The sequence below is a fragment of the Thunnus maccoyii genome, chromosome 20, assembly GCF_910596095.1.
Source record: "Thunnus maccoyii chromosome 20, fThuMac1.1, whole genome shotgun sequence".
NCBI classification, from domain to species: domain Eukaryota; kingdom Metazoa; phylum Chordata; class Actinopteri; order Scombriformes; family Scombridae; genus Thunnus; species Thunnus maccoyii.
The window spans coordinates 2,685,343-2,712,688 of record NC_056552.1 but is presented as its reverse complement, the minus strand read 5'-3'; the positions used below and the strand labels follow the sequence as shown (position 1 = coordinate 2,712,688).

Below are 27,346 nucleotides of genomic sequence, written 5' to 3'. Positions count from 1 at the left end.
CACAATATCATCCAGAAAAATGTGCTTTTACATCTGAAGCCATCAGTCAGTAAAAAGGTAAATATTCGTCTTCATTCAGGAGTATTTCAGGCACATTTACATCATTTCCATCTCTGAATACTTCTGAGTAACAACCTGAACGTTGAAGTCAGTTCATCCATCTTTAAACAAAATCTCTAAAAAACATTTTTCATTTGAAAACAAGACCTGGTAGATTCTATAAAAACCGCATCAAAACTAATTCTTCATTTAATCTTCTCGGGTTTAAAGCGCCTAGAAATCCAGAATGTCTCTCTGATGAAGCCGAAATAACCAAAAACATCTGGTGAATAAAACATGATGCGCTGCTGGAGAAGAGATGTCGTGACATCTGACAGCTCAGGAGGGTTGATGGTCATGTTACAATACGGTGCGTTGACAAAATTACACTATATCCATTAAATATGGATTTAAATACATTGGACGATGGACGATGGTTGACGTGAGGCGTCCATGTTTGTTTGGTTTTCAGGCTCTTTAACCCTTTAACATCCATCCTTTTTATAGAATCGTTCAACTATTTGGCCAAATGGAAAAGCTTCTAACAGAAGAACTGTAAGGCTGATGATGATGTATGTTGAAAATCAAAATGAACCAGTGCACACTGTAATGACTTTACTGTGACTTTATTAAGAGCGAACAACGCGTTTCGCTCGTAGCTTCTTCAGGTTCGCTCAGTACGACTGCTGAGATAAACACATCTGAGTCACATGACTCATTATCACAGTCTTCATTTTCTCAAAGTGAACATTTTACAAAAGGGCACAACAATGAAAATATACATATTACAAAAAACATGACGTGATTAATGTTGCACAAAGTTACAAGAATTACACCATTTTATATAATTAAACTTCATTACATCCCATAAACAACTGACTGAACAGGATGTTCCCTGGCTACAGGTCCTACAGGTGTCCCTCTACATCACTAAATGGGGACCTAGTGGCTCATCTCTCCCTAAGAGTCCAAATAGCCTGTCAGAGAAGTACAAGTTAATATTTTCATATCTCAGACAAAAACTCAAATACTGTGTTTCATATATAGTATTTGAGCTCTTTTCTCTGATTTGAGTATGTTAACTTTATGAAACCTGACACCTGGCTGGGGGTTCTGGCTGTGCATGGGGAGTTCTGTCCTTTTATGGCCATGATTCATGTGTTAGGCTTCATTTGACAAGTGACATCTTCTAGTTTCTGGAAATGTGTTTGTTTAGCATGTCACTAAAACACAACCTAAACTACATCAGTTCAAATAAAGTTCAAAAAAGTGTTTTTGGTCCTCGTCTGTAATGAGTCATATTTGAATAACGATAATTAGGACATGCTTTATGCCAGAACTATGCAGAACACCATAAATCTTCTACATCTTGTCAATTGTGCCGATTGCTTTGACTCATTACTGCGTGATGCTGCCGCTTACAACTGGATTAAGCAGGTCGCTGGTGACCTGGTGGATTTTAAGAGGTTAAGTATCATTAATCAATAAGTATCAGTTTCCCATTCATAACTACGACCTGTAGGTTGACATTAATGTTGTTTAAACCTCCAGTGTAACATGAATGTGTCATTAACCTCTGACTCGCTGTCCACATCTCGATGGATCAGTTTATTTTCAGCAAGTCAAATAGAAACGATAATGAAACTGAAATGCTGATTATATGCTGGTGTAACTCAAAAAGTAGAGATTTCAGTTTAATATGTGTGGCTGGTAAACAACAGTTAAAGGATTTCTGAACATTACTAGTTTATGAAATATACTGTTTGTGTTCGGCTGCAAATTACGATTTATTTTTTATTGTTTAATCTATAAAATGCCAGAAAATAATGAATAATGCTCTTCACAATTCCACAAAGCCTAAAGTGATGTTTTATATTCAGTTTACTGTGATATAAAACAGTGAAAGCAAAAAATATTTACATCAGATAAAAATGTTTTTTTACTGTGAACTTTATGTCTCAGTAAAAAATCCTCTCACTTCTCAGTTAGTTAACAGGCTGTTCTGAGCAGAGCAGCGACTGGCAGCCATACTGGAGGAGACTGATTGGCCGGTTTCAAACAGCGTTGCCATAGAAACAAGAACAAAATCAGGAGGGCAGTTTTTTGCAGTCAGTTTGTCAGAGAAATGATGAACAAACACCATAAACTGATAACAGATAACATCAGATAACAGTTTCTACATGTGTGTCTTCTTCTCCCTGCTCCGTGTCTGCAGGCGAAGAAGAGTCCTTACGCCTTCCTGTGGGACATGGCGGTGCTGGAGTACGCAGCCCTGACGGACGACGACTGCACCATCACCGTGTCGGGAAACGGCATGAGCAGTAAAGGCTACGGCATCGCCATGCAGCACGGCAGCCCCTACAGAGACCTCTTCTCACAGAAGTGAGTGAACCGCTGTCAGTTTGTTGTTTCTAGAACATCAAACTACTGATTTAAAGGTGTAATCAGTAGACGAACTTTAGTAAATTAGACAGCAAAACCACACTTTCATTAACTCACTCATGGAAGTTTTCTTTTCAGCCTCATTTGTTTTGTTCGTTAGCAGAATTACACTAAAAAAAATGGTCATAAATTTAACTAAAATTTGGTGCAAAGCTACAAATGTAAAGCCAAATTAGTTTCTTCCTGGATTTTTTGTTTAAAATGAGTCTTAATTTAGGCCACGCACATTTCCACTCACACTAATGTTTGGCAAAACAATTCAAACTTATACTTCAAATCCTCACCAAACTTTATTACAAATTTAAAGAGTCCAAAAACTTTTTTGATGAACAGGGTCTTGAAAAGTCTTAAAAACATTGAATTCAGCTCCTTCAAAAAGTCCTTAAAAGTATTAAAAAGTCTTAAATTTAATTCACAAAGCTCTCTTATCATCACATATCATCTCTTTCCTGCTGTAGACAGTAACAGTAGTTGTTTGTTTGTGTTTGCTGCTGTCGGTAGATGTTCTACATCTATAAACTACAAGTGGAACAGTGGATTGTTTCAGCAGCATCAGACCTGCTGCAAACACTGTCACCACTGCAGCTACAGCAGGTTAATTGATTAATTATATTACGAGGAGTTATTGTCATATACAGCTGGGTAGTTCTGACCATTTTTGGCTGGTTATGACCATGAAAAAGGTATTAAACATCATTACTACTGTATGTGTCGTCAAAAAGGTCTTAAAAAAGTCTCAAGTTTATGTGTTGAACTCTGCAGAAAACCCTTTAGGTACAGCTTGTTTGACATAAACTGCCACGACTCATGTGGTGTGAAATTACAACCAAAATTAGCTAAAAAACACGAATATTTAAACTCAGCATTCTTGCATTTTGATGCTATTTCAACTGTAGGTGGCGCTACAGCAACATCATCAATTTAGACAGTAAGTAGCACACTTCAAAATAAGTGTTTCAAATAGGGGTGTGCCCGAATACAAATACGTTATTCGGCAAAGCACAAATAGTGGGGTTTTTTACGAATATTTGTTTCATACAAATATTTTTTAAATTATTTGTTTTTGGGAAGAAAAAAACAAAACATGTCAAATACCAGCGAGCAGGTCAGTTATAGTCGCTATCTCAGTGTCTCTCCTCTGCTCCGCTGTGACGTCTATCAGCAGGTCACATCCACCTGCTGCATGACGCACATTTCTTAATTCACACATCACTTTAATTTTCATCTTTAATTTTCTAAAATTATAAGCGTAATAAAAACAAAAACAGGATTTTTTTAAGCCTCTTTCCACTTTTACTCGAATACAAATACAAATACAAATAATTTTGCTGCCTCAACAAATACAGATACTAATACAAATATTGGTTTTAAACCCACAAAAAAGGGTTTCAAGCAAAAATAAAGAAACAAAAACTGCAAAAAATGTTGTAAGTAGATCTCTAGACGACACTTTAAAGGGACAGATATGCACTTTTTATAGTGCGCTTTATAAACCTCAGTGGTGTATCAGTGGTGTGTTTAATCACAAAAACAAAGACTAAGATCAAACTGTAATCATATAAGCAGCTGTTAACTTAATGTGTGTAATTGTAAGTATGTATGTAATTATGTAAGTGTATGCCACTTAAAGTACTCAACTTAAAGATTCACATAATTTGTTGTTGTTACAACTTGAAGAGATTTTATAATTAAAGAATGTGGAGGATTGTGCAGCGTTGACAGAGGAAAAACACTGTCAATTAGTTTTTTGTTCAATCACACCCACGCTGTCTTTATTTATACGACTGTAAACAACATTTATACATGAATTTATTTACTTCTTGATCAGCACAGATGTATATATCACATATTTATGACGCAAACTGAGAATAAATACATATTTAGAAATGAGGATTAGCCGAGTGAATCAATCAATTTAAAGAAAATGATGGAAAAATCTTCACATTAGTACAAAGACATTAGACTTTGTGTGTTTTCTTCTGCCAATTACGTTTCCTGCACTGTCCAAACTGTCAACATGATCGCTTCAGAAAAAAAAAACAGAAATCATTCAGACTGTCTTGTTCTTACAGATCAGAGAGTTTTTTTTATTTTGTAAGCCGACGTCTTTGTGCAGCGAAACAAAAGCCTGAAGTACAGTTAATGATGAAGGTCGGAGGCTTTTGTCAGGAGTTTGATTCTCTCTGTTGACATTATCGGCCTGTAAATCCTCTGAGTGAAGAGTCTTATATCAGAGGAAGTGTCACGCTGACTTGTTTCAAACTTTGTCGGAGGAAGAGGAGGAGGAGGAGGAGGAGGAGGAGGAGGAGGAGGAGTGCAGGTGTTTGTTTGAAACTTACGGGGGTGTTAAAAGGTTTTAAGTCTGAGCTGAGAAACACCTCATGCAGGCAGATTTTTTACTCCGAATTAAATCAATAACGGAGCTCAACGCTAAAGTCAATTAAGTTCACATGAAACAAGCTCGTATTAAGCGCGGCGCTTTTTTCTGTGGAGCGAATGGGATTATTCACGGCGCGATGGGTAAACAGAGGGACGTTCGCTAATTACCTGTTTGATTTTTACGAGGCAGGTGCTGGAAATATCTTTAGGAAATTCAATTATCTTCTTCCGCATGAGTTTAGGATGAAACCACTGAGCCGCGGAGTGAAACGTCTCCTCTCATGCTTCCCAAAAAAAAATAAATTGATCCCAATGTGAATTTATAAGAAAAGCTCCTCAAAATGTGAAAACTTTCTCATCCGTCTCGTATCGATTGTCTCCGACCCGACGATGAAGACAGGAAGCTGCTGTGAAAAGAAACAAATACACAAAAAAAAAACCAAACTGTAGTCTGAAGGTTTTTATCAGTCACAGGTAAAAGTTTAAACAACCTTTTTTTGAGTTTATCAGATTGTTTTAAAGCTGCACTGGACAGGAAGGAGAATCTACATGAAGGTTAATTGTGTAAAGATGCGGTTGAGATAATTCAACTTATAGAATAAAACAATCTCACTAAAAGGTTCGTTCAGTAGCTCACTTCATCTGTCATCATCTCAGTCTTGAGCTACTAAATGGACCTTTCAGTGAGGTGGTTTTAAAGACATGAAGAAGTATTTTAAAGAGTTTGTTCATCTCGACTACAAAGTTTTATATCTGTTATTACCCCAAAACAATGGAGGCCAACGGAGTCCCGACCACCATCCTGAAGTATTAAATCAGCAATATTTTCCCTAGAAACAGTCTTCATTTTGCTTTGGAACTACTTTCTACTGAAGAAATAGTTCCTATGAGAAGAGTTGAATCATTTTAAATGAACCCATAAGAACCCCACAGTGACACAGGTCCACACTAACCCTTTCAATGTCTTTCAATTCCTCATACAGCTTATTATCCTTGACTTTAACTCATGAAGTCCCTCAGTGACATCTACTGAACATCCTGGTGCAGTCATGTTTCAACCCATTTAACAATTCTGATGCTTTAATAAGACGTCCTGTATTACATTTAACCTGTTCTGACCACATTTCTTGAACAAATTGATATAAAACAAGTTACATTACAGATGTTTGACACTGAAAGTAGATTCAGAAATATGTTCCTTGTGGTCCATTTGGTCTGTTTTATATTCCCCATAATCTTCCTTTAAGGAGAAATGGGTTCTTATGGGTTAAATGCACAGAATCTAAAGCAAAATAAGATAATTTATCTCCTTTTTGTAGGACTCATCATACACAAATAATACTCTGTAGGGCAGAAACTAAATTACACATTAATCTGCTGATTACTTCAGTTTCCTTAAGTTCTTAAATGTCTTGTTTTGTTTAACCGACAGGCTTCGACCCAAAGATATGAAGTTTATTATCACATAAGACAAAGAAAAGAAGCAAATTATCAAAACTAAGAAGTTTGAAAAATCAATTATTAATCAATTAGTTGCCACTTTTTTTTCTGTCGACCATTGAACCATTGATTTCAGCTCCAGTATTGATCCATCCAACTGTTGTTATGTTATAGCTTCGCGCTTTTGTCTCCAAACTAGATTATAAATAGTTTATTGTTTCACTCAACGTTCGGCTCAGAACATCAAAACAATGATAAATGAAACTCATCACGTACTTTATTAACAGCAGATAAAACCAGCAGAACACGCTGTTATTTGATGTTAACTGCTATCATGTAAAGTTTGATCGTCAGTTTTTCGTGATCCTCTCGAACTCAGATCAGTTTTTTTTGCTTTCAGAGGAGCTCAGGTCTCTTTCAGCTTCACTGCTGCTGTAATCTGAACACTGCTGTTAGCAACACAAACTAAAAAAACAGTCCATATGTACAAGAAAAACACAAATGATCTGCATGAATAGATTCCACTAGAGGGAAGAGACTGAATGTTTTTTTTTTGTATTTTTAGTGAACTATCTCTTTAATAATTAACAGATAGAGTTTTTGCTGCAGTAGTTTTAGATTTAAACTGATTTTTAAAGCTTTGCAACTTCACACACCGATGGATTCAAACGGCAGCAAACTGTTTAAACTTCAGTGTGGTCTCCTCGGCGGTGACGGCTGCCTGCTCGCCACAGACCAGCAGCTTTATGCACTTTCATATTAAAGGATTTCATTTGGTTCAAACTGCCGGCTGAGTTTCAATGAAAAGTCATTTTGGTGAGGATCCCTCCGGCCGACTCTCAGTGACCCTCTGTGCTGCAAAGCGCAGCAGGAGTTGCTGCACCTGGGCCTCCCAGGTGTAAAACCGCTCTGTGATTTGGTGTCTGGAATGAAAAGCAGCGGGGCTCAGAGTCCCGAGGAGCCGAGCTAAAAGCCTCTGAACTGACTCTATGAAGTAGTGAGAAGGGCGGCGATTATACAGCAGCTCACAGCCGGAGTGACACGAAATGTTTGATGTCTCCTCGACACATGAACCCACCGTGGAACTTTCTGTGAGGGGGGGAGGAAAAAGAAAAACAAACAAATGCAAGCAGTGATTGTGAGGTTTGAAGCCAACAGCAGCGGCGTTAATAGAGATGTTAACACAAAGCGTTCGCCGCTGCGCCGCTGTGCTGCCGCGACGTTATTACCAGATCAGCGCTCTCTCTTTGGGATGTGTTTGTGCGCCTCATGGTCGCATAGGAGGGACGCCTGGGGTCCGAGAGCAACTCCACACCAAAAATGTCATTTACACCTCCTCCAGCCGTGCATTTATCCCTCTCTCTTCCTGTCCCGTCGACTTCCATCTCCATCCTCCCCTCTCCCTCTCTCCCCCTCTCCTCCTCCTCCTCCTCCTCTCGCAGCAGGCAAATCCGATTTTTCAGACCTGCTCTTTAAAGCCTTGAAACTGTCCGCTTTGTAACTGACGAGTGAGCGGCTCGGATCACCTGAGGGGAGGATGAGGCTGCCGCAGCGGAGAGGTGGAAGCACAACCGACAACCGCTGCAGTCTGACAGTGATAGTCTGTTTAAAACAAACGTTTGGTTGTAAACACACTCAAATTTTAACATTTATTCATCGTTTACTACACAGCAACGCAGCTGGGGAGTTATAGTATAAATTAAGATGGATTTTTACCACAAATTGGTCATACTCGACTGAATTTCTGTCAGATCGGTTGTGGTTTGATGTTCAGTTTGAGGTAAAAAACGTGTCCTGAAAATATGATAAACGATCTGGCTGTTGGACCATCGGATGGATTTTAGGACAGAAATTTGGTCGACCGTCTGCAGTTTGAGAAGTTCTACGATCAGATTTCCCTCAAGGCTGCTGTCAAATGCTCCGTTATAAATGTAGTGAGCTTGTTTTGATGTGTTTGCAGTAATTTTCTCTTTCTGTCAACATTAACTGGAATTGCAAATGGACAAAAGCGATCTGGTGTTTTCTTGATTAATTGATTAGTTGTTCGGTGAAAAATGTTGATCACAGTTTCCCAAAAACCCAACGAGACGTCGTCAAACATCTCGATTTGTCCCACAATCTAAATACATTAAGTTTACTGTCATATAAGACTCAAGAAACCAGAAAATATTCACATTTAAGAAGCTCAGACTGGAGATTTCTACCATTTTTCTTAGAAAATTAATCACTAACTACTTTTGACAATCAATTAATCGTTTCTAGTCATTTTTTCTGTTGAATAATTGATTAATCAATTAATAGCTGCAGCTCAGGTTCAGTGTTTACTTTTAGTGTGATCGTCACACTGTGAACAGTTTTAATTGAAATGTTGATTAAACACACAGTGAACGCTGTCTGACGCAGATTAAAAATACTTTCCTGATACTAACAGTCAGTACTTCATAGTAGTGAAGTAGCAGTGAATTAGTGCTGTTGGATAAACATAAAGTCTTTATTTGTTGTTGTTTTTAGATCATTCATTAAATCATTTTGCAGCTGGTTTAATCACAGATGGTTTGTGTTATTATCTCTATACATATACATATAAATACTGTACATACTCACAATGTAAGATAGTTAAATTCATAATCATTAATGTCTTTATGATGCATGTTTCCTGTGTAGCATTGAGGTTAATATGGAGGTTTAATCAGAGACTTTCTGTTATATTTGGGTCAGTGTTTGACATCAAATCCTCGTCACATTATGAAAAAGCGAGTTTTAAGGAGGTTTGTGGTTTAAATGTGATCTGAAAAGGTCGACCTTTCAGACTTCAAGAAAAGAAATCAGACTTGACTCTCGTTTTTTCATCCTCTCGGTTGACTCTTTTCCGCTCTCATCGCCTCCCACGGCTCTCAGATTGCGGCGACGTTTGGGTTCATTGTTCTCCAGTGGGACTGTTTCTCAATCATGGCCTTCTTCCTCCTCCTCCTCCTCCTCCTCCTCCTCCTCCTCCCTCTGCACCTCACACTCTCCTCTTTAATTAAGCAGCTCTAGTGTTTATTTAGGGATTAATTTGCAGCACTGAATGGAGACAAAACCGCTAGTTATTAATGAAGTTTTTTTTTTTTTTTTTTAACTCTGGGCTCGACCCGGTTCAGCAGGCATCCGACTGCCCGAGGCGTCCTCGCAGCACAGCGCTCAGGGACGGCCACGAATAATGTGCCCGAGTGTTAAATTGAGGGCAGCTCTATTGTTCAGTGCGAAAGCCATTATCTCCACTTTTCCAACCAGCATTTTAATACGTAGTCCCATAACTGCTGCACCACCTTCCATCCCTTGGTTTCCATTTGATAATCCTGCCATTAATAACCTTTTGCAGACTTTGTTGCTTCTGCTGCTCATTTGAGCTGTAAAACTGTTTTGTCCTCGGGGGTGTTTCGGGGAGGAAAGCTGCTGCGGCGCACTGACCTTCAACATGTTCACGCTGAGTTTGAGCAGATTAAATATAGCAAATTAGGCTCTGATTTTTTTTTTTTAACCGCAGCTAAAAGCAGATTGTACTTCAGTAGTCGTGGCAGAGTTGGTTAATTAACTCCGTAACTCAACACAACGAGAGCGCGAGACCCGCTGGATGAAACTTTGAGGCTGTGACGAACTAACGGCGGCGTTTCAGGGAGAACTGCAGGCTGTGATGAACATGTTTCATTATGTTTCCTCTTAAAAAACATGACCACAAAACACACAGGTTAAAATGACACAATAAATAGAGTACTAAAAAATTAAATAGTATGTCAAACAGGCACAAATAAAGTTTTCAATAATAGTGAATAATGAAAGAATAGTAACTTTTTAAAGTATAAAACAAACTATTCTTTCAAGGTTTTTCCTATTTCCCCTTGAATTATTACCAAAGTGTGCAGTAAAACTTCAGTGTAATTTATTAATAAATCACTGCAGTTTTTATTGGAACTACTTTCCGCAGAAGAAATAGTCCCTTTTAAAACAGTTCACAGCATTTTCTGTGGATAATCCTGATTTAACCAGGAGAAAACGTCTGGAAACAGATGTTGAATTGCATTTTGTAAATCCTGTGATCACTAAAAACATAATTCCATGTACTTAAATTATACTCGAGTGGTTGCAGTAATCTCAGAGACAAATACAACCCAAACTATCTGCACGGATGGATACCAGTATGGCCAAAAATCATTCACTTATACTGTGGTGTCATTCAGTCGGACATCATGTTCATATTAGATGATTTCAGTTTAGTAATCGAGAGTGTTGTACTACTTCCAAGGTGCATGAAGAAGGGAAAGAAGTCTAGAGAGATGAGAACTCCAGCAACACTTGTAGTATGAAGAACAACTTTATTAGTTCACTGACGCCTTTCGGCTTGTGGCCTTCATCAGGGTCATCATAAAACACATTACAAACAACATTTAAATAAAGTAAGTTGGGTACAAATTGGTTGAGAACACATCATTTGTCCCTACTTTCACCATCGATGCCACATGGCTTACAGATTTAACCATGCTTGTTGTGGTTTGCATTATGTTTGGTTACAGTTCACATACCAGCAGCATTTTCGGTTAAAGTAAAACACAGACAAGTATGAAGTTTAGTGATTGTTTATTGGTTAAGTTCTGCATTTCATGAGTTAATCATTTTCTTTGTTACTTACCATTCCCACCATGAACAAAAGGAGGAGGCACCCAACGGCTTCCTCTATTTATACACTGTCATCAGTGATGTCACTGGGTTAGACCAAGTATAGGGGGGATTTATGCTATTTCATTAAATGTTTGGTTTAGTATCGATATGATTTGTACTTGTTTTGGCTCAGGTTGAGGTTTAATGTTGTGGATGTGTTTTGTGTAAACAATATTGACTGATACAAGTAGTATTGTTATAATGCCAGGTGGCATGAAACCCCTCAATAAATATGGTTCTGCCTGATAGATTGGACGGCCTATTTAAGGGGGGAGATGTAGGTTTAGGGGATGATGGTGTAGCTGTGTGCACGTGATCATGCCTTAGTTTGCTTTATCCTGAGTTAAGCTAGTTAACTTCTTTCCTTGTGTTAATTTAATTTTTTTAAGACACCTTTTTGTTTGTTTTTTGGTACACTGAACTGAATAAATCAGTTTTTACTCATTCAACAAGAGTCTGCCTCCTACCACCTTCCTAGCCACTATGGTCAGGCCTCCTCACAGCATGAAAAAAGATAAAAGTGTTAAAATATATATATATATATATGTAAAAGACAACCAATCATATACATCCAGACACATATCAGCCAATGGGACATCTAGAAAGATGAGTTCGATATATGATCATGTGGCTTCAGGCCAATCGTTGTCCAAGAATCCAAGACGGGACATGGGTGACGCCATATTTGGTCCTTTACCCCTTCTGTTGTTCTTGGGTCAAATTTGACCCATTTCCAAATGTTTTTATATCAGAAATATGGATTTCTTTCATCTAATTGCCTGAAAATCACATGGATGGTTCCATACCACACACTTTGCGAGTAAAAGTAATGATCACTACTTTCATTGAATTTTGGGTGTTTTATTAAAATTTATAGCATCTGTGGACTTTTGTCCCCCCGAGTCAAAATTGACCCGGGAGGACAAAAGTTGCATGGGTCGACGGGAAGACAACAGGAGGGTTAACGAGAAAGGTGCAAGTAGGGGGTGGTATTTGGGTTTTTGTTAATCCAAAAATGTGCCTATTAGATATGGCGTACATTAGAAACACTTTGATTAGGATAATAACAATAATAATAATAATAGTAGTAATAAAAAAAACAAAATTTCATTTGGCAACTCTCTAAGACGCTGCAGTCATAAAAACTCAGATAAATAGAAGCTTAAAATAGTTTTAAAATATATACATGTCTGTGAAGTTCAGGTTCGGGTTCTTGAAGATGTTTCACCTCCCATCCAAAAGGCTCCACGAGTCCAGATGCTCTCGACTCTAGAAGCAGTTAAAAGTTGTTTCTGTAAGTTCTCAATTTACAGAAATAAAAACAATCTGTACAGCTGTGTCCATCTCATCCACACTTGTAGCCATATTTCTGACGCTACTTTTCATCCCTTTTATCCCTCCATCTTAATCCCAATTGATTGTTTCTTTAACTGGCAGAAAGAGCCGAGAAAAACAACAGACTTATCTGAATGACTGAACAAATCAGACATGCGGGCAGCGACTGAAAAGGTCTCGATCCAGCCTGAAATTATTACTCAATATAACAGAAAAATCACAGACGTTAGAAAAATGAAAGGAAACTGTTTTTTTTTTTCCCTGTGTAGTGAGTCATTTGTGAAGATTTTTGAACTGACCCTTTAAACATTAATGTTTCTACTCTTCAGGTTTTATAGCCTGCAGACATAACATTTTTGAAGTTGCAGCTACTTACAGAAACTTATTCTGCACAAAATCCCTTTTAAAAATCTGAATTAAGAAAGTGAGAAGCTGAGCGCCGCCGGCCGTCTCCTCACATGTGGTTAAAGAGCCGCCGTGAAAAGAGTCACAGCCAGCTCCCCCGCGCTGTGTCATCAATTACTAACAACGTCTCAATTCATTTTCTAAACCAGGACAGATAAAAAAAAACTAATCAATCCAGCTGTCATGAAAAGATGAAGCTACAAATTATTACCTGGATTCATCCTCGGTGAAAATAAAACACAAACAAAAAGAACCCAATGTCTTCTGAAGCTGCAAACAAGATTACAATTGATGCAGGGTAATTGTTTTTAAATGACAGTGAAGTCTCTGTAATGAAATTTTAACTTTCAGGGCGCTCTGCACTCATTCTTCTTCCTCATGAGCAGTATGATGATGTGTAAACATTTGATGAGCTTTTGTCATTCAGGCCTCACTTCCTGTTGCACGTAGGCAATACTACATAAGTGAAATAGTAATGCAGAAATACTTTTACCAGCTGACATGGATCTACATTTTCATGAATATTGGACATTGCATGTAGGTGATAACTATCACTTCCTGTGTCCACTATGTGGCGCTAGAGAACACCCACTAATTATATGTAAAGTTATATCATGTGTAGACCGAACCATGTCAATTTCATGTAAATCAGATGATGTTTGTCACATTAAGGTTGACTTCCTGTTGTCAGTAGGTGGCGCTATGACTCAATATTGATGTGTAGTTCAGGCTCGGACTTTTATTTATTTATTTATTATTTATTTTTATTTTTATTTGATAGGGACGATGCTTTTCTTGTCCCTAGTTGGGCTTTACATACATATACAGTGTAATTAAAATATACAGCTTTCATCATCATAAAAACCACAGTGCACTACAATAAAATACACATACTGAATTACATTGATTGTGATACACAGTTGGAAAAAAAAAAAATTAACAATACAGTACAATTCGCTAAAAATGGGTGAAGCTCTGGTTTGCTTTTAGCCAGCGCTTAACCTCTGTTGTAAAAGATTTTATATCTGAGATTAATTTGATTTCAGTTGGTAATGTGTTCCAGAGGTGACAGCCCTGAATGGAGAAGGCTGATTGTCCCAATTTAGATCTACGATGTGGTATTTTACAGTTACAGTTGCTTACCAAACATGAAAAAATTTGGGGCGGATTGGACAAAGTCCAGTGGAATTACAACAACTTCCTGTTTCATGCGACTTGACCGGCACTCCACGTCAAAGACGTTGCATGAAAACTCAAGATTTTGATAACTTTGACTTGCAAAGATGACAGATGGATTTTGTTAAAGTACAACAACACCTGCAAATGGCAAAAACTGTGGAAAAATTGCAAAGTAAATTCAAAATGGCTGACTTCCTGTTGAATTTAGGGTATGACTCCAAGAGGCTCTTTTGTAAGTCTGGATATGATACATGTGCCAACCAGATTTCGTTCATCTTTGACTTTTACTTTGACATTTACTATGTCGATATCGTGTTTCGACACTTCTGGCGCATTTGCAAAGTTTCGCAAGTTTTCGGGCACAACTAGCATCTCAAAAATGCTAAAAGTAATTAGGGGGCGCTATAGAGCCGACGGGCCACACACAAGCAATATCAAATCAAAATACCCACTAGTTCGAACATGGGTGCAAAGTTTTGTGAGTTTTTGCACATCCTAAAGGCCAAAATGGCCGACTTCCTGTCAAGCAAAAAAGAAAATTTTTTAGTAATTATGTCCAGAATGATGACAGCAATGATCCCACTGAATTTCATGAACATCAAAGCAACTTTGTCCCAATATGGACCTGTGTTTGGGGCACTATGGAGTCCACTGGCCACGCTGGAGCCCAATCCCCCAAACGTCTGATGCATGTGCAGAGTTTCGTGAGTTTTCAAGCACCTTTAGCCCCTAAAAATGTGATTCACTGCAGAGAATAATAAGAATAATTCCTTCAGCTACAGTAAGGCCTTGGCACCACTCAGCGCTCGGGTCCTAATTACAGCCGGGATGAGACACGGCTAAACTGCCTCGTACTGAGGTATTGTGCGGGCTTATTGTGGGATTTTCTACAAATTCAAATCCAGTCAAATAATTAGAGTGAGACTTCTGCTCAGCCATCACTGAACTGTCTGTTCTTGTTAACATCTCAGGCAGATTTCATGAAGGAAACCAGGAGGAAATTTTTATCTTTTTACTTGCCGCTAAATATGATGAACTCCACTGTTTTCATCCTGTAAGATTCACACGTTCACCTCCAGGAACATTTGACTTTGGTTCATCCGCATCAGGATTCATGTCACGTCTGTATGACTAAAGAGATGACGCTGCAGAAGTTCATCACAGTTTATGGGGTAAATTGATGCCACTGTTTACTGATTTTCTCTCCTACAGAGCTGACCGTGTGTCTGTATAAATATATAAAACTCCAACACAGAGTACAGAGCAGCAGTTGCAAGTCATGTGACTTCAAGGTCACAAATACCTTTTGCAGGTTCCAACCAAACACGGCAGCTTCCAGGATATGTAGAGCACTATCACTGTGCCTTTAAAGTGCAGTAAATAAAGCTGGAAACATTAAGACTTAATGACCAAATCTGAGAACAATTCTTAGATTTTAAAGGAGCAAACTGGTGTGTTAGCAAGTTTTAACCTCTTAACTACAAATTATTATTTTCAAATGTATGCTGCTCAGTTTTCAGATCTACTTTTCCTCCTGTTTTTATGCTCCTAATGGTTCCAAATTATCTCTGTATAGTAAGAATACCTGTAAGTGGATTCCTGAGTCTTGCTTGAGTTGTATAATTCATCACAGTTAGCATCAAGTCAGTGTTACACCGTCATTGTGTGGCAATAGAGTTTAAATGCAGATTGATTTGAAAAAAAACATGAATTAACTTTGATAATACATTCTCATATTGTAGGGAAATGAATTAATGGAAACCAATGACGGCTGTGAGATGTTCAAGGACTTCCTCAGATGGTTCATCTTTAGGGTTTTATACTTACATGTTTAAATAAATCTTTTCTCTTACATACTTCTGTAGCTGCAGTTTTTAAATTTAACAGCTAATGAAACGGAATATATAAACTTAACTATTTAAGCTTTTGGTTCTAGGAGGGAAAAGAAGCTGGATTACATGGAATACAAATGACAGAAAATATTAAATGAAGCAGGAATTCATCTGGATTGAAATCAGAAATTACCTGCCTTAGGCTTCTGAGGTTCTTTGGCAGAAAAGCTATTTCACATGCTGCTGTAATTTCCCCCCGTTGCCTTGAGGTCAGAAAGATGAATTATGACTCACGTGTTTGTCTCTTCTGCCTCTCCAGGATCCTGGAGCTGCAGGAGAAAGGTGACCTAGACATCATGAAGCAGAAGTGGTGGCCTCGCACCGGCCGCTGCGACCTCAACAGCCACGCCACCGCCCACCCCGACGGCCGCTCCCTCAAGCTGCACAGCTTCGCCGGCATCTTCTGCATCCTGGCCGCCGGCCTGCTGCTGGCCTGCCTGGTGGCGGGGCTGGAGGCTTGGTGGAACAGCAACCGCTGCCGCCAGGAGCAGCCCAAAGAGGTGACCGAGCACAGGGCCCGACGGACGGGCCAGCGGGGGGAAGACACTGCCACACTCTACTTTAAGGATCCAGCCGCAGACGCGAGCCCCGACTTAGTGGAGCTCCAGTACACCCAGCTGTAGAGGAGAGAGGTTTAGGGAACTAGTTGTAGTGTTTGGAGAGCTGGGGGACAGAGGAGGGGGTGGAGGGGGGTAAGATAGGACAGAGTAGGTAGATGTGCTCTGTGCCACATCAGTCCAGGCCACTGATTGAAATCAAATTTGGTCTCTCCATTTTTATTTTTTTAAATTTTTTTTTTAACCGTCCATCACTCCCCCACCCACCTCGCCCTAAACCTGACACACACCAGAGCTCATCTGTTTCTGTACGGCATATTTTTGCACACCCTTTACCACATAAAGTACACAGCACACTCCACTTTACCATTACCTTTACTAATACGCTCATAAAACAACTGCTTCTCGATCCACTCGGGAGTCGTTCTCCTTCTTTGCCTTGACGCGTACACTCGAGGCCTTAGGGCAAGTGTCGAGTAAGCCCAGCAAGTCAGTATTCGGCTATTGGTTTGTCCTGTATTGTTTCCCAGCAAACCTCCTGCTGAAACAGCTGAGTACACCCACAGACTTTAATGATTAATTCCCACAGTGCCGGCTCCATAACCATTCAAGTGCCTGGTATTGAATTATTGTTATAAACTCATTTTCTACAGTGAGGCTTTGGTAATTTCCGGCACCCAGGGGTTCTGAGAAAAAGATTACAATTAGCAGGAGAGCGAGCGATCACTCAGGCGAGAGAGGGATAACAGTGTCGAACACTTTCCTAACACTTTTGGACATTTTCCATTTCAGTGTAAAAATCCTTATGAGACATCAAGAGACAAAAAAAGTAATTTATCATATGGAAGAGAACCTTAAAGAGCTGCTCAGCCTGCTCTTCAACCCTATTAACAGTGACATAATCACAGTTATTCTGAACATTAGCTGTTGTTGCTATTAGATACTCTAAGGAGTCTTACTAAGTGCCTAATGAATAAAAAACAAATCATACATCTGTCAATTACCAGATCTCACTCTTATTAATGAAATATGAGTCATTGCAGCAGCTGAGCTCATAGTTACACCTTCACAGGGTTTAAAGAGGAAAAGCTTTCAATTAAAAAATTAAAGCAGTCTAATCAATATGAATGAATGACTCTAAAGGAAGCATCTGATAATTGATATGTGTTTAGTGCAGATTAATATCAATTAACAGTATTGAAACTGAACTCTTGTCATCACAAAGGTTCAGATTATGCTGATTTAATACTGAATTATTAAGGAGAAGGTTGACCACAGAGGAAAACATTTTACACAAATAGTTTAAAGTTTTATTTATTTGTTAAGCTGAGCCCCGTCAGAAGATGTTACCTGCTGTGTCCCAGCACCACACTATGTTTTCAGTATTTGGTGCATTTACACAAGAAAAATTTGGTATAATTTTGAATACTCTGCTATTGTAGAGTGCCTCCTGGAACTTGAAAGTGTGTTATTGACGGACACTATTGTCTGGAGAGAGCTGGATACGGTGCTGCTACTCAGCCTCACTGCCAGTGGTCATTCCTGAAACTGTCGGGAGTCGATCAGTTCGATGATTTAGAGAACAAGCCAAGTTGGTTTTGTTGATAATACAAGAACACCAATCCTCTCATAGAGTGATGTTACAGAGCAGTGCATCTTTCTGTCTGCAGACTATTCTTATTCACATTCATACATGTAAAAAGCTGATTAGAAACCTGGTTATATGCATACATGGCAGAGGAATCAGCGTTCTACAGGAGAATCCCTGATACAGAAACCAGGTTTCCCGTCACATTTAGGTGCCCAAATAAGCATTGAAATAGGTTTTTCTTGCTGTAATAATTCCTCCTGTTCATATGTGATGGGGGACAAAATCCACAGTCCTCCTTCTGTGCAAAAATGTATTTAAAAGTTTATCTGAAGCAAATATGAAGCTCCAGATCAAGTAGATATCTTTCAATGTTACAGTCTTTTTAGTGTCAAAGTCCCTCTTTTTGTTACTATACTTCCACCTGCAGCTCAACAGGGAAACACTGTCTGAGGAAACACAAAGAGGGAATTTGATGCTAAAAAGACTGTAAATGTGTCAGATATCCACTTGATATGACTAACTCAGACTGATGAAGCTGAATATAAGCTTCACATCAACATTTAAATGACCATTTTGGCCTCCATCACTTCCATTGAAAGTGCATTTGAAGGATCTTTTAATATCCAGTATGAACAGGAGGAATGATTAAACCTCTTTCACTGTTCATATGGACATTTGACTGTTGTTTTAAGAAAGATTTGAAAAACTGTTAACCTGTCCTTAAAGTACATGTAAACACACTGAATAAAACCAGCTATTGGAAACCAACCATGTTAATAATAGTATATAGTCTGGAACTGGGACACAGGCTCCACACATTTGCTTCTCCAAGCACTCATTAGGGCTACACTTGAACATAAACTGACCTCAGACCTGCATTTATAAGTTCTACCTCCAACGACAATGACAACACTCACCTCCTGTGCCAAAGACAGCAGACACACAGGATTTACCTCAACATATCAGGAGGCAGACTTCAGTCATATAACAGGGGACAAAGTCGAGGAAAACGTGGATCCATAAACTAAAGTGTGAGCAGACAGTGAACGTTGGGTGTGTCACCCTTTAGCAATAAGAACTGTCTCCAACATCCCAGTCCATAACCCCCCTGGTACTATCACTGTGTCACTTCTTATTGCAAATTATATGTCAATGTGGACACCCGTGTTATCTATCTCCTCTCCTTCTCTCCATCTATCCCTTTTTTATTTTTTTTATTTACATTTTACTGTCTATGATCTCGTGCAGGTTACTAAGGATTACAGACTGGCAAGGGTTTCTGGTCCATTGACATATAATGACATTACAACTGCTTCATCGGAGGGGAGAAGGGACATTTGGACAGACAGAGAGAGAGGCTGGGATGAAGCAGAAGCTATTGATACAGGTCAGAATAGACCTCCTATACAACTATCAAAAATAAAAACAAAACAAAAAAAAAAATTTAAAACATTTCTGTGCCATCGCCAAGGTCTTTTTTGTTTTGAAGGTTGATTTTGGGTCTAAAACTGAGCAGAAACGTGTGACTGATGTTCTGGAAATAAATCTCTGATTTGTTCTGCATAAATATTCTGTATATATATGATAAAAGTAAGTATACAATGCTGTGTATTTAATGTAATCTAAGTGGGACTACATTTCCTATCCACAGAAAAGCAGATAAACTAATATCATCTATTCATTTTTCTTCTATTTCAACAATATACTAAATAACATGATTGCATGCAAATTATTTGCAGTCAATTAAACCTCAGAAAGGAAATCCACAAATGTTGCAGGTGATGTAATACTTCACAAAGCCAAAATCTGACATTTTGTTGTTTCAGCCTCTGGTATTTCATTAAACTTTCCACAGATTAACCACTAAAGTTAATTATCAATTTCCTTATCAGAAAATTGAACAGGACATTATTTCCATTATTTCCAGAACCAGACGTTTCAGCTCCATATGAAGAAAAAAAGGCTGGTCCAAATTAATTTGGTTCATGATCTGAAAACAGACAGTTTGATGTTAATTGCAATTGATTGAATTTGGGCTTTCGCTCTTTGCAGATGACACGATAATTAAAGTTATAATTGATGCCTGGCCTTGGCTGCTCCGTCAGGCGCCGACTGTGGGCTTCTGAAGGCCATCTCACCTTTAACGCTGCATCTCCCGTCGTTAGAAACCCTCCTTATAGTGGATCTTATAGTGCCTTTCTGTTTCTCCTTGCTTTTTTTTCAGTAGGTCATCTTTAACTGTGTGAACGCATTCCACAAAGGTTGACCTCTGACCTCACTTAACGGTTGCACTGTGGTTTACATCACCGGTAACCCTGCAAACAAACTTAGTGCCTTTTAATACAAGCCTATTAATATTGTGAATAAGCCCTTGGAAACTCAACAAGATGTGTTCTAGTGTTTGTTAAAGCTGAACAAGTATGAAAATCTACACTCTTATTTAAAATAGATGATTGGATAAAAATAAAATAATAAAATAATTATTAAAATAATTAAATAAAATAATAAAAACAAAATATTAAGGAATTTGGAGACTTACCTTAGGCAAGTCATGGTTATTGATAGATTAACTATTTGAATTTGAGCCTACAAATATTTCAGAGAATATTTCCAGAGCTTCTCTGGAAGCAGAAATTATCATTCTTATTTGACTTAAACTTGACCCAGTGGAGCCAAAGTGCCCAAATATTTTGTAGTGCAATTTACATAACTCTGACTATAGTCTAAAACTTTTGGAGTGCCACTTAGCTAACCAACAAATTAGCTTTGCAAGGCCAGAATACATTGAGAAAACTTTAATTTTAGTCCAAAACATTTGGAGTAGCACTTAGCTAATTGGAAAATTAACTTTACAAGGCCAGAATACATCTCAAAAACTCAGATTTTTGCCTAAAAACCATCCACCACTGAAACAACTGAGGTCCAAACACCCACCCACTGACTGAGGTGGAAATTTTGAGAGCAATTGACATTTTCTGAAGAGCAACTCTGATTATCCAGTTTAAAACTCATGGGTAAAGACCAATGACAGCTAAGTAAGTGGTGCATTCATCCAATCATTTGTAGGAAGATATTATGTTGAATGGCAGCCTATTGATTAATATGTCTGTTCAGCTGTTAAAGACTACAATGAAAGAAGCAGAAAAGTGTGGTTTTGCTTTGCAACGCTAATATTACATTTAAATCTGGTCAAAAAAATGGTGATAACTGTTTTGATTAGCCATGCTAGCCTCGGCCAAAAATAATTGACAATTATTTTAAGGAATGCCCCCTTCAAGACCTATTATAACAATTTTGTACCATAATTAGCAAATGCTAAACTAAAATGGGGACCATGGTAGACATTATATCTGGTAAATATGAACATGCTAACATGCTAACATTAGCATTTAGCTAGGTACACCCATGCAGAGCTGCTAGTTTTGTTTGTAGACTCTACAGTTGGATTTATAGTTAAGGAGTTACAGCGTAGCTTCTGAGCCTACGCATTTTAAGAAGCCGATGTAGATAAACTGACGTTTTGGATGTTCACTTCCTTAAAATCTTTAAAACATTTAATGTTAATCATTCACGACTGCAGTTTTCTCAATGCTGGCGGGTCAACAAGCTTTATGTGGATAGACAGTGGCTAGTGATGCAGATTTGAACCTGAAAAGTTACAAAGACTACTTAATATCCATAATATATATGCTAGGTTTTATATTTTTCAGCTAATATCAGAGTCCTCTCTTGTCTTTTTCACTGAGCTTCAGTTAAACATTACTTAACCATATGACAGCTTTAATCATTAACGTTTAAGGCGACCACCGAGATCATTTCTGCCTCTTAGAAATCTCCAATCTACACACTTGAAGCTCGCATCATTACCAGCGGCCACTTTAGAGGCATTCACAGTGCAGAGCAGCATATTAGGCTGCGGAGACAAACTGCCACTCATAGTTCAGCGAGAGATGTCGATATCAAAAGGTAGCCTTCTATAAAAAGAGTTTATTGTGAAGGGGTTTAAATGTTTCCGAGGGCCACTTGAATCCAAAATGAACCAGAAACTGTTCTTATCGCGCTTGAGCACAACCCGCTTGACAGTTGCAGTATTTGCAAAGTAGCAGGGGGGGGAGAGTGATTTAAAATCCCCCCCACTGGGAGCACTCATTAAAAGAGCTGTTTGTTTTCCAAATTAATGGAAGCTTTCAGACGGCTGTTGTTTTCTTCCTCTCCGCTTACATCACCAGTCTGTCTTTAACGACCGGCTGAGGTTTAATCCCAGGCATTTATTTATCTCGGCTAGCTGCCAGTTTGACGCTGCAGAAAACATATTTTAATGAGGTGCCAGTCCACTGAAACAATAACCTGTACTGAGATGTTTTAATTGGCTTTGAGAGGAGCTCTTAGAGACTTGAGAGGGATCATTCAAACCTGCTAAGGCCTCGTGGATAAACACGTTCTGCTAGAATCTATGTTTATGTGTCCCTTTAAGGTTTGAACAAAGGCTGAAGACAGATGTTTAGCCTCAGTAGTACTCGACCACCGTGTATCAAGATGTGCCGAGACTCTGAGGTTTCCTCAAGAGTGCTTTCACAAGCTGCTTTGTGTTCAGTATTACAGGCCTGTTTCACAGGAAGTGCTCTCTCCACTACTGCATCGCCGCAAACATAAAGACTTCTCAAGAGCAAACGCTTTGCTCTCGTCTGCCTTCCAGAGACAAACTTCTGCTTGTTATATTAGTATTAACCTCTTTATTAGTAGCTTTAATGCTGATTAGGGCTGTTGCCACATTTGAACACTATTTTTAGGGAGCTCACGTATTATAGTTTACATTTTATCACTTTTAAAAGATTTTTAAAGGCTGATATCAATATTTTTTACAGGCCAAGAAACATTAGAAAACACATAAATGAATAAATACATGTAGGGAAACTCTGAGACACAGATGAATAAATCCTGGTTGATTTAGTGACACCTGTAGTTACTGGTTTTCTGCTGCTACAGGTGCCAGAGCTCTGTTTGAAATCACACACCTATCAACCACTTAAGGCAGCAAACACACTTTTAACTGTTAGAAATGGCCACAGAAGAAGAATAAGCAGCCAAACACACTGCGGGCTAAGATGACTCACCCTTGAATTTTAATGTCAAATGCTGAAAAAAATTGCCAGAAATGACTGTTTGGTAAAGACTTTATTTAGTGATCAGTAGCAGTTAGACTGTTATATCAGCAGCATTTGATGAGATAAAAGTATGATGAGTGATATTAAAGTACATGCTGCATTGCCTCTTGTGCATTAAGGTAATTTAAATCCTGTGAGAGAAAGTCGACTCTGCCAGGAACAATAAACAAAAAAGCTAATTACATACTGCAAATAAAGGGGGAAATGCAGTATTAATTCTGTTCATAAAAGCATCAAAAATGGGGTTTGAGACAATGAAAATCTTAAAGATTATAACTTTAGACATGAAAAAAAATGTTTCATCAAATTTATCTGTGAGAGTGGGATGGGGGTGGGGGGGCTTGACGTCAGATTTGTTAAATCCTGGCTAACACTGCAACATAACTGCATATATATGTGTGATATTAATACACAGTATAAATGTATCATGTACATTGTTCTGAAAATCACTTGTGTCACTGTGATGAGTAACTAATATCATTGTACCTCTGAGTTAAAGTCAATGCTGGAGCCAAACCAGGCTGCATTCAGGAAAACTAACGTTTGTTGTAAACTGTTTTAAATTCTGGCATCAACAGGCGGCATTGACTGTAGCTGCATTCATTCACACGGACGTGTAGAGAATCTGGATTCAGCCTCACTTGATATGCGAGTCATGCCTCCTGTGTTTCTCTTTACTCCTTGTCCTTTACCTTCCCCTGACCCGGTGTAATGGAGCAGACCTGCGGTTCAACAGGGAAACACTCCAGTGTCTATTAATGCCTAACAAGTATGCATGGCTGCAGTCAGCAGGAGATGCAGCGTCAGCCGATGTTTTGATTAAATTGTTCTGATAGCGAACCGATTCTCTGATCCTCCTGCACAGAGTGTACAGACTCCAAGGGCAGAGAGGAAAATACACCACAGAGAGGAAAGAAAAAACACAACCGGATGTAGTTTCAGTTTCAGAAAATATCCGCCAATATTTAACATTTCGTCCTTTAAGATTTGAATATTATTGCTTGACTTCTTTAATTAAATTGATTTCCTGACCAGGCAAACCAACTCGTCCTATTTTATACTTAAAATCAGCAAAAGGCAAGAATCTAGGCAATTATTTTAATTACTGATTAACCTGATGATTACTTTGTTGATTGGTTTGTCTAAATAATGTCAGAAAACAGTGAAAAATGTCAATTTGTACATTTTTCCACAGCCTTACACTGATACCAATATTTTTTTTCAGGCCAAGAAACATAAACGCATACAGTAAATAAATAAATACAACAATTCAACCTTTTAGACCATCTCGTAGGGAAAATCTCAGCCATAAAACTGTTTGTAAATGAACAAAAAAATAAAAATCTGATTAATTAAGGACAGAAAATAGTGAAAAATGTCCAAAAGACATCCTCAAATTATTTTGTCTGACCAACAGTCCAAAACCCTGAAATATTCAGTTTTCTATCATATGTGGCAAATGAAAATAGAAACGCCTCACACTGGACAACAAATGTTTGGGATTCTGCTTTAAAAATTATTGTAATTATTATTCAATTTTCAAAATGGTTGTTAATTTTCTGACAAACCAATTTATCGGCTCTTTGCAGCTTTACAAGAATCCAAAATCCAGATTCAAAAGCAAGTCTACAACTCCGACATTAAATCTGTCAATGAAATGTGCTGCTTACACACACACACACATAAAGAAAACAGCCTCTAACAGCTTTACAACAAACTACCGTCAGTCAGTCAGTTTGGCTCCAGGATTGTTTTTTCTCCAGACATCAAACCTTTAATACTCACTGGCCAAATTTGATTTCAAGGTGCACATACAAATTGGTTTGTGTGGCCTCAGTTCCCACTGGGCTCTTCAAAGCAAACGACAAACAGACACGAGGCTGTCTATCAGCTGATAGCGGTCTGTCAGTTCAAAGCAAAGGCCACGTCCAAAAACACTGACAAAGATGTAGAATGCATGGAGCACCAGCAGACCTGAAACAGTCTGAGAAACCGGCCCATCGCCAATCTCAGCCTCTGTGTCCCTCCCTCCTCTCCTCCCCCCCCCCTCCCTCTGTCCCCCCCTCCCCCCTCCTCCTCTTATAGGACAAGGAGGTGAATCTGGAACAGGTGCATCGTCGTATGAACAGTCTTTTGGACGAGGACTTGGCCCACAAGCAGATCCCCGGCCCCTCTATCGAGATCTCTGCGCTGGACATCGGCAGCATGCAGCCCAGCCAGGCCTCTCTGGTGCCGGGGCCGGAGTCCAGACGGGACTTCCCGCCCTCGGGCCTCGCTGTGACCACCTTCCTCCCCGGGGAGGGGGTGCCGCCTCCTCCTCTTCCCCACCCTCACCATGGGGGGACCCTAGGCAGGACACTACCCCCGTCCCAGGGCCCTGGCAGCACCACGTTGCCGCTGCACCACCCGCTCAGCAGCAGCAGCCTCAGCGGCACCATGCAGTGCAAACACAGGGCTCCCAACGGGGGGCTCTTCCGGCAGAGCCCTGGCAAGACACCCATGCCAGTGTCCTACCAGGCAGTCTCCGCAGGACCCATACCCGAAGCCATTGATGCCACCCACAGTACATCCATATAGTGATAGGAGGGGCGGCGGGGACGGGGAAAGGTCACGGGGTCAAACTGCATCAACCATGAGTCGCTCTCTCTCTCGAGGCTCTGATCCAGTTTTGGATGCGAGGTGGGTTGGGGATCTCTAGAGGAAAATTATGATTGAAGGAAAGAAACATGTACAAAGTAAAAAGATTTTGTATCTCACTATCTGTTCAGAAAAGGCGATGTTAACGAAGAAAAAAAAAATTGGGGGGGGGGGGGGGGGGGGGGCGGGGTGGCGGGTGTAATTTTTCTCTTGTACATACCTGTAAATACCAAGAGAACGAAGTGAGGTTAAAGTGTATTTTGAATATTCTCAATTTTTGAAGTTGAGTTATAAAAAACAAACAAAACGAGATAAAAAATATATATATATACATTGATGAAAAAGTTATGACTGTTTGAATGGCTTTGTAAATTTTGTTCAATATGAAACAATGACGCAAAATTCATTGTGATTGTTTTCTAAGTGCCGAAATTAAACGATGTCTCTCCACAACTCATCGATGTAAACGACTACCCATGATGCACCGCTGTAGGGACATTTTAGTGTTGGACACCTACTGTTATGCACCTCTGTACCAACCCTATATATATCTTCAGCATCGGACGAAAATAATCACAATCATTTCGTTTTTTTCATTTTTTTTTTCATTTGTATTAAATATATAATATACATTGTTTTTTCAATCAATCAAAAGTCTACATTCATTTTCTTACGTTGACTGTAAATGGTGTATCATTGGACAGCGGGAGGGGGAGGGGGGGATAAAACAGGCGGATTTTTAACTGGTTCATATTTTACACACAGCTGAGTGGTTTGTTTTTTATAGTAGCTTTTGTTTTTGGCAGCAGTTCAGTCGAGGTGAGGAGCTTCAGTTTGTAAAGGGAGAAAAGAGGGAACTAGAAGGGAAGAATCTTAGGCAGCGATCACACCTTCAGTGGAGGTTTTTGGTTTAAACCATGAAAGAATTGATGCTTTTTTATGTATCTTTATTTTGAGAAACCCAACAGCTAATCACAAGTAGCCTCGTTGGGGAATATGAAATATGTAGATGTACTGGTTGTCTCCCACAGTCAGCGCTACTACAGTGATCAAACCAGCGTTCCGTTCAGTGTGATAAAAATCTGTTTGATCCTTTTAGCGACTGTGTCGAGTGCTGAAACCGACACATCCAGAGAGCTGGTTCTGAATTCAGAGACAATACAAATTAATATATCTGTCCACCAACTTTGATCCAGACTGAAATATCTCAACAATTATTGGATGGATTACCATGAAATTTGGTGCAAACATTTGCTATCGCCAGTATATGAAGCCGACCAACTCTGGTGATCCGCTGACTTTTCCTCTAGTGCAGAGGTTTTCTGTGAGGGAGAGACGTGAGCCGCATTTGCATCAAAACTCCGTCTTTGAGTCACAGCTCAGTCAAATCTGAACACGTAGACATGATACACATATTTTAAGAATCAGTGTGACTTACACTTCCCAAGAATATCATTATCTCTGATGTCGACCACCAATAAACCCCCATAAATACACTTAGAAATCAGTTTTCCTCAGGTAATCAGCTATCAATCGCTGATTCAGCAGACTTTAAATGTAAATTTGCCAAAATGTGAACAAATATAGCTT

The 27,346-nt window shown here is 39.1% G+C and overlaps 1 protein-coding gene across 8 annotated transcripts in view; it reads left to right on the top strand.

Moving 5' to 3' along the window:
- LOC121886498 (glutamate receptor ionotropic, delta-1-like) overlaps positions 1-25,915 on the top strand; it is a 313,546-nt gene extending 287,631 nt beyond the window's left edge. For all 8 annotated transcript variants that reach the window (XM_042396524.1, XM_042396523.1, XM_042396531.1 and 5 more), the window contains 4 exons: positions 2,255-2,421; positions 16,066-16,306; positions 19,203-19,341; positions 25,205-25,915. In XM_042396524.1, the coding sequence (XP_042252458.1) occupies positions 2,255-2,421; positions 16,066-16,306; positions 19,203-19,341; positions 25,205-25,671 (1,014 nt within the window). In that variant the 3' untranslated portion in view covers positions 25,672-25,915. The remainder of the gene's footprint in view (positions 1-2,254; positions 2,422-16,065; positions 16,307-19,202; positions 19,342-25,204) is intronic.
- Positions 25,916-27,346: the final 1,431 nt, after the last annotated feature.